Source organism: Argentina silus, assembly GCF_951799395.1.
Source record: "Argentina silus genome assembly, chromosome: 1".
In the NCBI taxonomy this organism is placed as follows: domain Eukaryota; kingdom Metazoa; phylum Chordata; class Actinopteri; order Argentiniformes; family Argentinidae; genus Argentina; species Argentina silus.
Window position 1 is genome coordinate 36,112,212 of NC_139655.1, and position 18,215 is coordinate 36,130,426.

Sequence of the window (18,215 nt, forward strand, 5' to 3'; positions counted from 1 at the left end):
AGTACATATAGTACACATATAGTACACAGTACATATAGTACACATATAGTACACAGTACATATAGTACACAGTACATATAGTACACAGTACATATAGTACACATATAGTACACATATAGTACACAGTACATATAGTACACATATAGTACACAGTACATATAGTACACATATAGTACACAGTACATATAGTACACAGTACATATAGTACACATATAGTACACAGTACATATAGTACACATATAGTACACAGTACATATAGTACACAGTACATATAGTACACATATAGTACACAGTACATATAGTACATATAGTACACATATAGTACACAGTACATATAGTACACATATAGTACACAGTACATATAGTACACATATAGTACACAGTACATATAGTACACAGTACATATAGTACACAGTACATATAGTACACATATAGTACACAGTACATATAGTACACAGTACATATAGTACACATATAGTACACAGTACATATAGTACACATATAGTACACAGTACATATAGTACACATATAGTACACAGTACATATAGTACACAGTACATATAGTACACATATAGTACACAGTACATATAGTACACAGTACATATAGTACACATATAGTACACAGTACATATAGTACACAGTACATATAGTACACATATAGTACACAGTACATATAGTACACAGTACATATAGTACACATATAGTACACAGTACATATAGTACACATATAGTACACAGTACATATAGTACACAGTACATATAGTACACAGTACATATAGTACACATATAGTACACAGTACATATAGTACACATATAGTACACATATAGTACACAGTACATATAGTACACATATAGTACACATATAGTACACAGTACATATAGTACACATATAGTACACAGTACATATAGTACACATATAGTACACATATAGTACACAGTACATATAGTACACATATAGTACACAGTACATATAGTACACATATAGTACACATATAGTACACAGTACATATAGTACACATATAGTACACAGTACATATAGTACACATATAGTACACATATAGTACACAGTACATATAGTACACATATAGTACACATATAGTACACAGTACATATAGTACACATATAGTACACATATAGTACACAGTACATATAGTACACAGTACATATAGTACACATATAGTACACAGTACATATAGTACACATATAGTACACATATAGTACACAGTACATATAGTACACATATAGTACACATATAGTACACAGTACATATAGTACACATATAGTACACAGTACATATAGTACACATATAGTACACATATAGTACACAGTACATATAGTACACATATAGTACACATATAGTACACAGTACATATAGTACACATATAGTACACAGTACATATAGTACACATATAGTACACATATAGTACACAGTACATATAGTACACATATAGTACACAGTACATATAGTACACATATAGTACACATATAGTACACAGTACATATAGTACACATATAGTACACAGTACATATAGTACACATATAGTACACATATAGTACACAGTACATATAGTACACATATAGTACACAGTACATATAGTACACAGTACATATAGTACACATATAGTACACAGTACATATAGTACACATATAGTACACAGTACATATAGTACACAGTACATATAGTACACATATAGTACACAGTACATATAGTACACATATAGTACACATATAGTACACAGTACATATAGTACACATATAGTACACATATAGTACACAGTACATATAGTACACAGTACATATAGTACACATATAGTACACAGTACATATAGTACACATATAGTACACATATAGTACACAGTACATATAGTACACAGTACATATAGTACACATATAGTACACAGTACATATAGTACACAGTACATATAGTACACAGTACATATAGTACACATATAGTACACAGTACATATAGTACACATATAGTACACAGTACATATAGTACACATATAGTACACATATAGTACACAGTACATATAGTACACAGTACATATAGTACACAGTACATATAGTACACATATAGTACACATATAGTACACAGTACATATAGTACACAGTACATATAGTACACAGTACATATAGTACACATATAGTACACATATAGTACACAGTACATATAGTACACATATAGTACACAGTACATATAGTACACAGTACATATAGTACACAGTACATATAGTACACATATAGTACACATATAGTACACAGTACATATAGTACACATATAGTACACATATAGTACACAGTACATATAGTACACAGTACATATAGTACACAGTACATATAGTACACATATAGTACACATATAGTACACAGTACATATAGTACACAGTACATATAGTACACAGTACATATAGTACACATATAGTACACATATAGTACACAGTACATATAGTACACAGTACATATAGTACACAGTACATATAGTACACATATAGTACACATATAGTACACAGTACATATAGTACACAGTACATATAGTACACATATAGTACACATATAGTACACAGTACATATAGTACACAGTACATATAGTACACATATAGTACACAGTACATATAGTACACATATAGTACACAGTACATATAGTACACAGTACATATAGTACACAGTACATATAGTACACATATAGTACACAGTACATATAGTACACATATAGTACACAGTACATATAGTACACAGTACATATAGTACACAGTACATATAGTACACATATAGTACACAGTACATATAGTACACAGTACATATAGTACACATATAGTACATATAGTACACATATAGTACATATAGTACACATATAGTACATATAGTACACATATAGTACACAGTACATATAGTACACAGTACATATAGTACACATATAGTACATATAGTACACATATAGTACATATAGTACACATATAGTACATATAGTACACATATAGTACACAGTACATATAGTACACAGTACATATAGTACACATATAGTACACAGTACATATAGTACAAATATAGTACACAGTACATATAGTACACAGTACATATAGTACACATATAGTACACAGTACATATAGTACACAGTACATATAGTACACAGTACATATAGTACACATATAGTACATATAGTACACATATAGTACACATATAGTACACAGTACATATAGTACACAGTACATATAGTACACAGTACATATAGTACACAGTACATATAGTACACATATAGTACATATAGTACACATATAGTACACATATAGTACACAGTACATATAGTACACAGTACATATAGTACACATATAGTACATATAGTACACAGTACATATAGTACACAGTACATATAGTACACAGTACATATAGTACACATATAGTACACAGTACATATAGTACACAGTACATATAGTACACAGTACATATAGTACACATATAGTACACAGTACATATAGTACACAGTACATATAGTACACATATAGTACACAGTACATATAGTACACATATAGTACATATAGTACACGTATAGTACACATATAGTACACAGTACATATAGTACACATATAGTACACAGTACATATAGTACACATATAGTACATATAGTACACATATAGTACACATATAGTACACAGTACATATAGTACACATATAGTACATATAGTACACATATAGTACACAGTACATATAGTACACATATAGTACACATATAGTACACAGTACATATAGTACACATATAGTACATATAGTACACATATAGTACACATATAGTACACAGTACATATAGTACACATATAGTACACAGTACATATAGTACACATATAGTACACAGTACATATAGTACACAGTACATATAGTACACAGTACATATAGTACACATATAGTACATATAGTACACATATAGTACACATATAGTACACAGTACATATAGTACACAGTACATATAGTACACATATAGTACATATAGTACACAGTACATATAGTACACAGTACATATAGTACACAGTACATATAGTACACATATAGTACACAGTACATATAGTACACAGTACATATAGTACACATATAGTACACAGTACATATAGTACACATATAGTACATATAGTACACATATAGTACATATAGTACACAGTACATATAGTACACATATAGTACATATAGTACACAGTACATATAGTACACATATAGTACACAGTACATATAGTACACAGTACATATAGTACACATATAGTACACAGTACATATAGTACACATATAGTACATATAGTACACATATAGTACACATATAGTACACAGTACATATAGTACACATATAGTACATATAGTACACATATAGTACACATATAGTACACAGTACATATAGTACACATATAGTACACATATAGTACACATATAGTACACAGTACATATAGTACACATATAGTACACAGTACATATAGTACACATATAGTACATATAGTACACATATAGTACACATATAGTACACAGTACATATAGTACACAGTACATATAGTACACATATAGTACACAGTACATATAGTACACATATAGTACACATATAGTACACATATAGTACACATATAGTACACAGTACATATAGTACACATATAGTACATATAGTACACATATAGTACACATATAGTACACAGTACATATAGTACACATATAGTACACATATAGTACACAGTACATATAGTACACAGTACATATAGTACACATATAGTACACAGTACATATAGTACACATATAGTACACATATAGTACACATATAGTACACAGTACATATAGTACACATATAGTACATATAGTACACATATAGTACACATATAGTACACAGTACATATAGTACACAGTACATATAGTACACATATAGTACATATAGTACACATATAGTACACATATAGTACACAGTACATATAGTACACATATAGTACACATATAGTACACAGTACATATAGTACACATATAGTACATATAGTACACATATAGTACACATATAGTACACATATAGTACACATATAGTACACAGTACATATAGTACACATATAGTACATATAGTACACATATAGTACACATATAGTACACAGTACATATAGTACACAGTACATATAGTACACATATAGTACACAGTACATATAGTACACATATAGTACACAGTACATATAGTACACAGTACATATAGTACACATATAGTACACATATAGTACACAGTACATATAGTACACAGTACATATAGTACACATATAGTACACAGTACATATAGTACACATATAGTACACAGTACATATAGTACACATATAGTACATATAGTACACATATAGTACACATATAGTACACAGTACATATAGTACACATATAGTACACATATAGTACACATATAGTACACAGTACATATAGTACACATATAGTACACAGTACATATAGTACACATATAGTACATATAGTACACATATAGTACACATATAGTACACAGTACATATAGTACACAGTACATATAGTACACATATAGTACACAGTACATATAGTACACATATAGTACACATATAGTACACATATAGTACACATATAGTACACAGTACATATAGTACACATATAGTACATATAGTACACATATAGTACACATATAGTACACAGTACATATAGTACACATATAGTACACATATAGTACACAGTACATATAGTACACAGTACATATAGTACACATATAGTACACAGTACATATAGTACACATATAGTACACATATAGTACACATATAGTACACAGTACATATAGTACACATATAGTACATATAGTACACATATAGTACACATATAGTACACAGTACATATAGTACACATATAGTACATATAGTACACATATAGTACACATATAGTACACAGTACATATAGTACACATATAGTACACATATAGTACACAGTACATATAGTACACATATAGTACATATAGTACACATATAGTACACATATAGTACACATATAGTACACATATAGTACACAGTACATATAGTACACATATAGTACATATAGTACACATATAGTACACATATAGTACACAGTACATATAGTACACAGTACATATAGTACACATATAGTACACAGTACATATAGTACACATATAGTACACAGTACATATAGTACACAGTACATATAGTACACATATAGTACACATATAGTACACAGTACATATAGTACACAGTACATATAGTACACATATAGTACACATATAGTACACATATAGTACACAGTACATATAGTACACATATAGTACACAGTACATATAGTACACATATAGTACACATATAGTACACATATAGTACACATATAGTACACAGTACATATAGTACACATATAGTACATATAGTACACATATAGTACACATATAGTACACAGTACATATAGTACACATATAGTACACAGTACATATAGTACACAGTACATATAGTACACATATAGTACACAGTACATATAGTACACATATAGTACACATATAGTACACATATAGTACACAGTACATATAGTACACATATAGTACATATAGTACACATATAGTACACATATAGTACACAGTACATATAGTACACAGTACATATAGTACACATATAGTACATATAGTACACATATAGTACACATATAGTACACAGTACATATAGTACACATATAGTACACATATAGTACACAGTACATATAGTACACATATAGTACATATAGTACACATATAGTACACATATAGTACACATATAGTACACATATAGTACACAGTACATATAGTACACATATAGTACATATAGTACACATATAGTACACATATAGTACACAGTACATATAGTACACAGTACATATAGTACACATATAGTACACAGTACATATAGTACACATATAGTACACAGTACATATAGTACACAGTACATATAGTACACATATAGTACACAGTACATATAGTACACATATAGTACATATAGTACACATATAGTACACATATAGTACACAGTACATATAGTACACATATAGTACACATATAGTACACAGTACATATAGTACACAGTACATATAGTACACATATAGTACACAGTACATATAGTACACATATAGTACACATATAGTACACATATAGTACACAGTACATATAGTACACATATAGTACATATAGTACACATATAGTACACAGTACATATAGTACACAGTACATATAGTACACATATAGTACACAGTACATATAGTACACATATAGTACACATATAGTACACATATAGTACACAGTACATATAGTACACATATAGTACATATAGTACACATATAGTACACATATAGTACACAGTACATATAGTACACAGTACATATAGTACACATATAGTACATATAGTACACATATAGTACACATATAGTACACAGTACATATAGTACACATATAGTACACATATAGTACACAGTACATATAGTACACATATAGTACATATAGTACACATATAGTACACATATAGTACACATATAGTACACAGTACATATAGTACACATATAGTACATATAGTACACATATAGTACACATATAGTACACAGTACATATAGTACACAGTACATATAGTACACATATAGTACACAGTACATATAGTACACATATAGTACACAGTACATATAGTACACAGTACATATAGTACACATATAGTACACATATAGTACACAGTACATATAGTACACAGTACATATAGTACACATATAGTACACAGTACATATAGTACACATATAGTACACAGTACATATAGTACACATATAGTACATATAGTACACATATAGTACACATATAGTACACAGTACATATAGTACACAGTACATATAGTACACATATAGTACACAGTACATATAGTACACATATAGTACACAGTACATATAGTACACAGTACATATAGTACACATATAGTACACATATAGTACACAGTACATATAGTACACATATAGTACACAGTACATATAGTACACAGTACATATAGTACACATATAGTACACATATAGTACACAGTACATATAGTACACATATAGTACACAGTACATATAGTACACATATAGTACATATAGTACACATATAGTACACATATAGTACACAGTACATATAGTACACATATAGTACATATAGTACACATATAGTACATATAGTACACATATAGTACACATATAGTACACAGTACATATAGTACACAGTACATATAGTACACATATAGTACACAGTACATATAGTACACATATAGTACATATAGTACACATATAGTACACATATAGTACACAGTACATATAGTACACAGTACATATAGTACACATATAGTACACAGTACATATAGTACACAGTACATATAGTACACATATAGTACACAGTACATATAGTACACATATAGTACACAGTACATATAGTACACATATAGTACACAGTACATATAGTACACATATAGTACACATATAGTACACATATAGTACACAGTACATATAGTACACATATAGTACACAGTACATATAGTACACATATAGTACACAGTACATATAGTACACATATAGTACACATATAGTACACATATAGTACACAGTACATATAGTACACATATAGTACACAGTACATATAGTACACATATAGTACACAGTACATATAGTACACATATAGTACACAGTACATATAGTACACAGTACATATAGTACACATATAGTACACATATAGTACACAGTACATATAGTACACATATAGTACACAGTACATATAGTACACATATAGTACATATAGTACACATATAGTACATATAGTACACATATAGTACATATAGTACACATATAGTACACATATAGTACACATATAGTACACAGTACATATAGTACACATATAGTACACAGTACATATAGTACACATATAGTACACAGTACATATAGTACACATATAGTACATATAGTACACATATAGTACATATAGTACACATATAGTACACATATAGTACACATATAGTACACAGTACATATAGTACACATATAGTACACAGTACATATAGTACACATATAGTACATATAGTACACATATAGTACACATATAGTACACAGTACATATAGTACACATATAGTACACAGTACATATAGTACACATATAGTACACAGTACATATAGTACACATATAGTACACAGTACATATAGTACACATATAGTACACATATAGTACACATATAGTACACAGTACATATAGTACACATATAGTACACAGTACATATAGTACACATATAGTACACATATAGTACACATATAGTACACATATAGTACACATATAGTACACAGTACATATAGTACACATATAGTACACAGTACATATAGTACACATATAGTACACATATAGTACACATATAGTACACAGTACATATAGTACACATATAGTACACATATAGTACACATATAGTACACATATAGTACACATATAGTACACATATAGTACACATATAGTACACAGTACATATAGTACACATATAGTACACAGTACATATAGTACACATATAGTACACATATAGTACACATATAGTACACATATAGTACACAGTACATATAGTACACATATAGTACACAGTACATATAGTACACATATAGTACACATATAGTACACATATAGTACACATATAGTACACAGTACATATAGTACACATATAGTACACAGTACATATAGTACACATATAGTACACATATAGTACACATATAGTACACATATAGTACACAGTACATATAGTACACATATAGTACACATATAGTACACATATAGTACACATATAGTACACAGTACATATAGTACACATATAGTACACAGTACATATAGTACACATATAGTACACATATAGTACACATATAGTACACATATAGTACACAGTACATATAGTACACATATAGTACACAGTACATATAGTACACATATAGTACACATATAGTACACATATAGTACACAGTACATATAGTACACAGTACATATAGTACACATATAGTACACAGTACATATAGTACACAGTACATATAGTACACATATAGTACACATATAGTACACAGTACATATAGTACACAGTACATATAGTACACATATAGTACACATATAGTACACATATAGTACACAGTACATATAGTACACATATAGTACACAGTACATATAGTACACATATAGTACACATATAGTACACATATAGTACACAGTACATATAGTACACATATAGTACACAGTACATATAGTACACATATAGTACACATATAGTACACATATAGTACACAGTACATATAGTACACAGTACATATAGTACACATATAGTACACATATAGTACACATATAGTACACAGTACATATAGTACACAGTACATATAGTACATATAGTACACATATAGTACACAGTACATATAGTACACATATAGTACACATATAGTACACAGTACATATAGTACACAGTACATATAGTACACATATAGTACACAGTACATATAGTACACATATAGTACACAGTACATATAGTACACAGTACATATAGTACACATATAGTACACAGTACATATAGTACACACATATAGTACACAGTACATATAGTACACATATAATACACAGTTACCCATCATAGACAGTCGCATACAACACTGAATCACCACCACAACCAGCACACGTCAAATCAAGCAGAGCTGGTGTAATTATGCGCCAAAAGGATGTGTTAAAAAAACAAAAAAACAACCCCCTGAACCTCAAGTTCATTAACAGTGTTGTAACAGCAGCAGTAATACATTAATTAACTCAACCTTTCATTGTTGATTGATTGCAAAAAATTGATAGAGAGGGAGCCCTCAAGTGTGAGGATGAGATAGGGGGCTTGTTGACCTTGCGTACCCCAATTAAGAGCTCTTGTGGCTGGGGAATAATTAATTGAGCTACCCAGCCTCATTACACCTAGGCCTCCATGTAAAACTCCATGTAAAACACATGCCGAACCGCACCGTAAGTAGTATGCTGATTTACCTATATATTCTATTAATATATTCTATTAATATATTCTATTGGGGGTTTTATTGTGATGAATTGCCTCCACTTAATGTAATGAGATGCTTTAAATACAGCTTCTTGGACATTTTGGAGAGAGGACATCTAATGTTGATTTACATATTTGGACACCACTTAAATGCAGACGCAGCTAAAACCAAGTAGATTATCAACAAATATTTTAAAAAGGGCAATGTCACCTTGGGACCTAATGCTGACAGTTGTTCCATGCAGCCTCCATGAGATTTATAGAAGTTTGGTCTTGTGTTGAAGTTAATATTCATACAGTGAACTTTCTAAACACAGTGTTCAGTGTTCAAGAACATAACAGAGACCTACTGTAGCACTAAAACGCTTGATTTAACAAATCAATATCAAGCCTGTGGGCTTTAACAAAAGCATGCACAGCCTGTGGGTCTCCAGGTTTGAAGACCATCACCCAAACATCACCAAGTGATTTGACCTGGTCAGTCTATCAAAGGGTTTCCATTTTTCAAAAATGATAACAACTCATTTGTTTTCAGTCAGATGAAGAGAACGAAGTCAACAACGAACTGGCCAATCGCATGTCTCTGTTCTACGCCAATGCCACGCCCATGCTGAAAACGCTAAGCGACGCCACAACAAAGTTTGTTTCAGATGTAAGTATGGAAGGGTGGCCTTCCGATACATTTTAAAAAAAATATTAGTGACCAGCTCGTCTTGTAAAAGGCATAGGTATAGGTAGATAGACATTTAGTAGATGGAGTCAAACTGGGCAAGACTTCACATACCTCTGATAACCTGATGAAACCTGAATATTACTTATTCTCCTTGTAATAAAGGGTTATTTTTGTCATGATAATGTTCTATATTGTTAGTATCATACATGTAAAGCGTTTGATTGTATTTTGTAAACTGTGTCATCTTGTTTAGGGAAGCTAATACTTAGGGAAGCTAATACTTTTCTGTTCTAACATTCCTATGATATTGCTATGACCAAAAACTGTTCAATAAAGATGTTATTTCTCATGATGTCTTTCTCAGAACACAGATTTACCCGTTGAAAATACGACAGACTGCTTGAGTACCATGGCTAGCGTGTGCAAAGTCATGCTTGAGACACCGTGAGTGTGATTTGTTTTCTATCTCTATGATTGTTGCCTTGTCTGTCATTACCTCTCATGTCTAATTATATTATGTTCTGAGATACACCTGGTTACTAGTGTGTGTGTGTGTGTGTGTGTGTGTGTGTGTGTGTGTGTGTGTGTGTGTGTGTGTGTGTGTGTGTGTGTGTGTGTGTGTGTGTGTGTGTGTGTGTGTGTGCGTGCGTGTGCGTGTGTGTGTGTTTATCGACAGGGAGTACCGTAGCCGTTTTGCCAGTGAGGACACAGTGTCCTTCTGTTTGCGTGTGATGGTGGGAGAGATCATTCTCTATGACTACGTCCACCCGGCCGGAGCGTTCGTCAAGTCCTCCAAGATTGACGTACGTGCTGTGTTGTGTCACCTAGTCACCGAGCCTATCCACAGGGCTACTTTCTGACTGAGACTGAATAGTAAAACTTAGATCAGTGATCACCAACCTGGAGAGCAACAGAGTTTGTAGCCTTCGAGCTGAACTGTAACACACCTAATTCAGCAGATCTAATACAGCCGATGATTTAACAATTATTTGATTCGCTAAATCTGGTGCTGAACATACTTAGCTGGAACAGATGCCCACTAACCCAGTGACTCTCCAGGACAAGGTTTGGTGACGGAAGGCTTACTCTGGTTGCTCTTTCGGTTTTAAGTAAACGTTCACTTAAATGTCAAGGTTTGTCTGACATTTTCATATCCAAAAGGGCTCTCGAGTCATGCTGAGTCCAGGCCGTAGGTTGTGCAGTTCACTAGAATATATCTACTAGATGGAATTAGCCAATCTCTCCTGTTCCGTTTGGGATTGTGGCCTTCAGATTATACAGGAATATGGACTGTGTTGACCACCTTAGACCACATTTGAGGTATGAAAAGCTTTGACTAAACTTTGTTGTTTAGATGAGAGGAAGCATTATCCCTTCATTTCATTCACCATGAATGTGTATGTTTTACTTTATTTGGATATAGATGAAAGGATGCATCAAAGTCCTAAAGGATCAGCCTCCAAACAGTGTGGAAGGCCTCCTAAACGCCCTCAGGTGAGTGGCTCCTCATTTTCCCAGACTTATGACAACATAGTCATATGCTTTTATATTACCTCAAGCTATGCTATCCACACTTATCTCTTAAGTCCTCTTAAGTCCTGACTGAACCATCCCTGCCATCTATTGTTCTATTCCAGGGATGGTCCAGTCAGGACCTGGAGGGCAGCATGTTTTGTTCCAGCTCAGCACCAACACGTGTGATTGCACTAATCAGCTCCTTTCAGATGATGATTAGTTTAATCAGGTGTTAGGCCTGGGTTGGAACACTCATTGCGGCCCTTCAGAACCAGAGTTGATCACCCCTGTTATATTCTATTGATATTGTTGTTCTTAAACAGTTTTATAGCTTCATGTTAGCTTGAAGTTGAAACGTAACCATCCTAAACCTATAAAATGATGCCAAATACGATGCAGTTTTTGAGCCAAGGATCTTGTGAATGATTTGAACTTGACATGCAAATTGAATGTATTTTTAGGATGAGTGGTACTGTTGTAGTTTTGGATAACTGTTTTGATTGTACATACTTATCCATACAGGTACACAACAAAACATTTGAATGACGAGACTACCTCCAAACAAATCAAAAATATGTTGCAAGCCAATTAAGGGAATATTTCAGTAGTATACTGTACGCAGCTGGTGACTGTAATCTGGATTTGGGTTGATGTGGATGGATAGTAATGAAGCCATGTTTTTTATTTGTTAAAACCAATAGTCTTTAATGCCATAAAGAAAGGCCATGTATCAAGTGGCAGCTAGCGATAACTACTGTTTTAGTGTTTCCCCAATTTTGCCTTAATTGTGTTGACACATTGTACTGTATCTGTAAGACAAGTAATTTCACTGGACCAATTTGACTGGAATAAATTATGATCTGTAAAAATTTTACAGTACAGGGTACAGTATAGATAACTGTGTGCACACTTAGTAATTTTCTATTCCTACGTTGAAAGTGATTGTGAAAGGTACTGTATGTGTGTGGGGGCAAAATAAAGCTTTTAAGATTTTTCAAAACATTGTTTCCAGACAATTCATCTGTAGATTTACGGGATGGAAGAATGACTTCCTATTACTCACGGTCATCTCACTATGATTTAAGTTGAAAATATTTGCTCCTATGAGTACCCCACCCTATTGCCCCTTCCACTCCTCCCAAAATCTCTGCTCCCTATCCTCCTCCTGAATGTTGAGAAACGGAAACAGCTACTGCCAAGTTTTGGAAACAATCTCGCTTACAGAAATAGCTGCATCTCATTTAAAATACTGCTTTCTTTCTTTCTTATTCCTTTGCATCTGTTATGCACAGATATTTTAATGTGTCTCATTTCACACATTTAAAAAGCACAGCACCCCCAGAGAACTGAAAATAAAAAGATGAAACTGTGCACACACTCTGTATTCTTGCACTCTGAAACACGAGCTGTACGCTCGTAGAGGGGGGAAAACTTTCCATTTCACTGAAACACATCTACTCACACACACACACATACACGCACACACACACACACACACATACATACAGTATCTCACATAGTGTATACACACACATACACTCCCTCATCACCATCTTTTATACTACACACACACACACACACACACACACACACACACACACACACACACACACACACACACACACACACACACACACACACAGAGACACCCCCACCCCACCTGGTCACGGTTCTCCACTCTCTCCCCAACCAGATGAAATGTGGGGCGGTTTGCTGTCTCCCCATTGGCTCCCGTCTGTCAGCTGTTTCACCCGTGGATTACTGATATAAAAGAAATGAGTGCAGGGAGAGAGTTTGTGTTTTCTCATGGTTGAGCACAGGAAACTGGGGGCTTAGGGGGTTGCGTGTGCGGGTGAGTAATGCATTCCACATTCATGTGTTGCTGCCTGGATGGTTGGTCGCAGAACAGAACCGTCTGTGGTCAGATCTCATCCATCCACTCATCAGCTGAGCCTCTCACTCTCCCTGCTTTATGACTACTTCTGAATTCCAAATTGACCCCTACTCCCTAACCCCTAGTCCAGTAGTTCCCAGACTTGGGGCTGTGTGTGGTCCCCTGATTTCAAATTGGGGTCCCCTGAGAAAATCAAACTAAACTCTATGATTTTGTAAATAAGACACACATTTTTATTTTGTATGAAGACAAAGTTGTCTGTGTATTGTACCTGTACCTTATATTGCAGTGTTTTGGGGTTCATAGCAAATCAATTAGATAATATTTTAGGTGATTAGAATACATTTGGACATCATAATAATTTGTTACCTTGGCCCACAATCAAGCTATTGGGGTCACTGGAAATGATTGATGTCATTTTGGGCTTGAGAGACAAACACGTTTGGAAACCCCTGCCATAGTCACACCTGTAGATAGAGGATTGGATATAGTACAGAATAATTTGGACACATGCTTACACCCATTCAATCCTCTTATCTCCACAAGTGCTTCGAGTGTAGAGGCTAGGGGTTGATTTGGAATTGGACCTGACTGTATTCAAGTCTTCCCAAACCCTACCCTCAACTTGCCAATAACCTGTAGTCACATCTGAATCTATGTCCCTTGTACCACTTTGTGTCAGTGATAGACGTCCAAGTACTGTGTCCAAGTACATAGACATTGTCATAGACACAGGTGTTAGAATCCCTGGTCTAACAGGTTCTCGCCTAAATCTCCCAAATTCCTTATATATATATATATGTTTCTGTGTGTGTGTGTGTGTGTGTATATATATATATATATATATATACACACACACACACACAAAGAAACATGATATCATCCTTATCATCACCAATACTGTACCACGTGATTCCATTGTGATTCCACCAATACTGTATTCATGTGACCTCATTGTCCTCTCCTCTCTGTCCTTCTCTCCTCTCTGGTCCCTCTCTCCTGTCTGTTCCTCTCTCCTCTCTGTCCCTCTCTCTCATAGTTGGAAGAGCTGTGTATGTTTACCTAATGGCTTTCCCAACCATTCTGGTTCCGGAGCACTTTTCCCACGCTCTCAGTTCCGGCCCCTGAGTCTCCCTGGATATTCACACAGCATCCGTGAGCACCCAGACAATAGACTGGGTCCGTGGACTGATTCCTGCCAAAACCACAACACAATGTGTCAGCCGAGGGTGAGGGGCGATGCCGCCCAGTATGGCCAGACTGTTGGTCATGTGGCCTTTTAGATTACACATGGCTGTCTAATTTCTGCTGCTCTCTGCACGAACATGTAAACAAAGTCAGGTAGGACACATACTGTACAGTACACACAGATAACACAGACACACATAAACTCACGCACAAAGGTACACACACACACACAGTTTATTTAGTTATTTCAAGTTTATTTAGTTTTAAAGTGCGTTTTCAACACACTATACATCATATGAAAGCCAAACTATCTCTATGATAACCCTAACCCTAACCCTAACCCTAACCCTAACCCCTAACCCTAACCCTAACCCTAACCCCTAACCCTAACCCATTTAACAAAACACATAACATAAATAAAAGCAGGGCCGTGTCTGAAATATTAGTGCTATTTTCAAGGCCAGATTCTTCAGCGCACACGATGGCCTTGTCCTGCTTATTGTCATGAACACGCCTCTATTTACCGCTACTCCTCTCACGAGAGCGCAGGCGAGACAACGCCACAGCACAGTGGTATTTTCACCTGTTACCACCAAAACAAATTGCCAGTCTGCCTGTGTTTGGATGTTTTGCGCCGGCTGAAAATATTATAGAGCCCTATATATCTAAACAACATTAGCTTGTGTAGCTATTGCCTGGGTGAAAAGTCAAGTTAGAATGGCCACAATAGCTATACAATATCCACACATACTGTATCCATATACTGTAAGATCCCCACAATGCACATATGCTTCCCACATTCGTTTATGGTAAGGTTAATTTATTTCTCCTTATGGATAGCCAAATTCCACTTTAGGAATTTCATCCGCTTTGTTTTCCATATGTTGAGTTAGATGGATGATGATGATATACCCAGGGGTTAGTTCTCATAGGACCTGGGCAGGAAATGTCATCAATGATACTCTGGCATTTCTCATGGATGCTTTTATAGACGCAGGAAGTGTCTTCTTCTATGTATTCCATTAAAACCACAGGAGAGCATTCTGTCACTGTAAAACATAATGACATATTCTGAATTTTTCCTGACTAATTCTGGGTTATGCTTTATATTGCAGTCTACTGTTTACAATGGTTATTAATGTGTACCTGAATTCGACCGACGCATTGCCCCTCACTGAAAACCATTGGATAGGCTGCTTTTTGACAGCAGCGGAAAACTGCCCCAGATAATAAGACTGAGTCAGGATGTCAGCTCTACAGGGTGCCGAAATCGGGGCAGGGCATGCCAGCAGCCCCCTCACCCGTCCTGCTGGGCTGGGAGGAATGATTTGGAGGTCGTCCCGAGACCGCTGCCTTCTGAGCATCCATGCAGAGGGTGAAACATATTCCAAGGTTCTCTTTTTTTGTTACTACTACCACTATGTCTGTTCCCTGTGGGGGAAATTAAGTTGGAGGCAGGTGGGTTTTTTTTATAGATTCATGAACTGGGGGGTCTCAAATGAGTGAACTTGATATGAATCCTAATGCAGTGTATAATTTCGAGGGGACTGTGTGTGTGTGTGTGTGTGTGTGTGTGTGTGTGTGTGTGTGGGTGTGTGTCAGAGGGAGAGAGTTAATTTACATGTGGGAATATGTTTGTGTGTGTGTGTGTGTGTGTGTGTGTGTGTGTGTGTGTGTGTGTGTGTGTGTGTGCTGGACATTTATGCTTATATGTCTGTCTGTCTGTCTGTCTGTCTGTCAAAGAGAGACAGAGAAAGAGACAGAAAGAGAATTCATATGAATGTACAGTAGGAGTGTGTATCAAACAAATACATTTTTATCAAAGCTTGAGTGGGACTATGAGGGTAGGCTTGTGACAAAATAATCTGAAAAAAATGAATACAGACAGAGATCTGCAGGTGGCAGCAGACTCTTGTTAGTCTGGACACACACA

The 18,215-nt window shown here is 34.3% G+C and overlaps 1 protein-coding gene across 2 annotated transcripts in view; it reads left to right on the forward strand.

Moving 5' to 3' along the window:
* fam49ba (family with sequence similarity 49 member Ba) overlaps nt 1-14,200 on the forward strand; it is a 41,277-nt gene extending 27,077 nt beyond the window's left edge. For both annotated transcript variants that reach the window (XM_083676498.1, XM_083676499.1), the window contains exons 7-11: nt 11,548-11,664; nt 12,050-12,129; nt 12,362-12,488; nt 13,109-13,179; nt 13,723-14,200. In XM_083676498.1, coding sequence (XP_083532624.1) covers nt 11,548-11,664; nt 12,050-12,129; nt 12,362-12,488; nt 13,109-13,179; nt 13,723-13,792 — 465 coding nt within the window. In that variant the 3' untranslated portion in view covers nt 13,793-14,200. The remainder of the gene's footprint in view (nt 1-11,547; nt 11,665-12,049; nt 12,130-12,361; nt 12,489-13,108; nt 13,180-13,722) is intronic.
* Nucleotides 14,201-18,215: the final 4,015 nt, after the last annotated feature.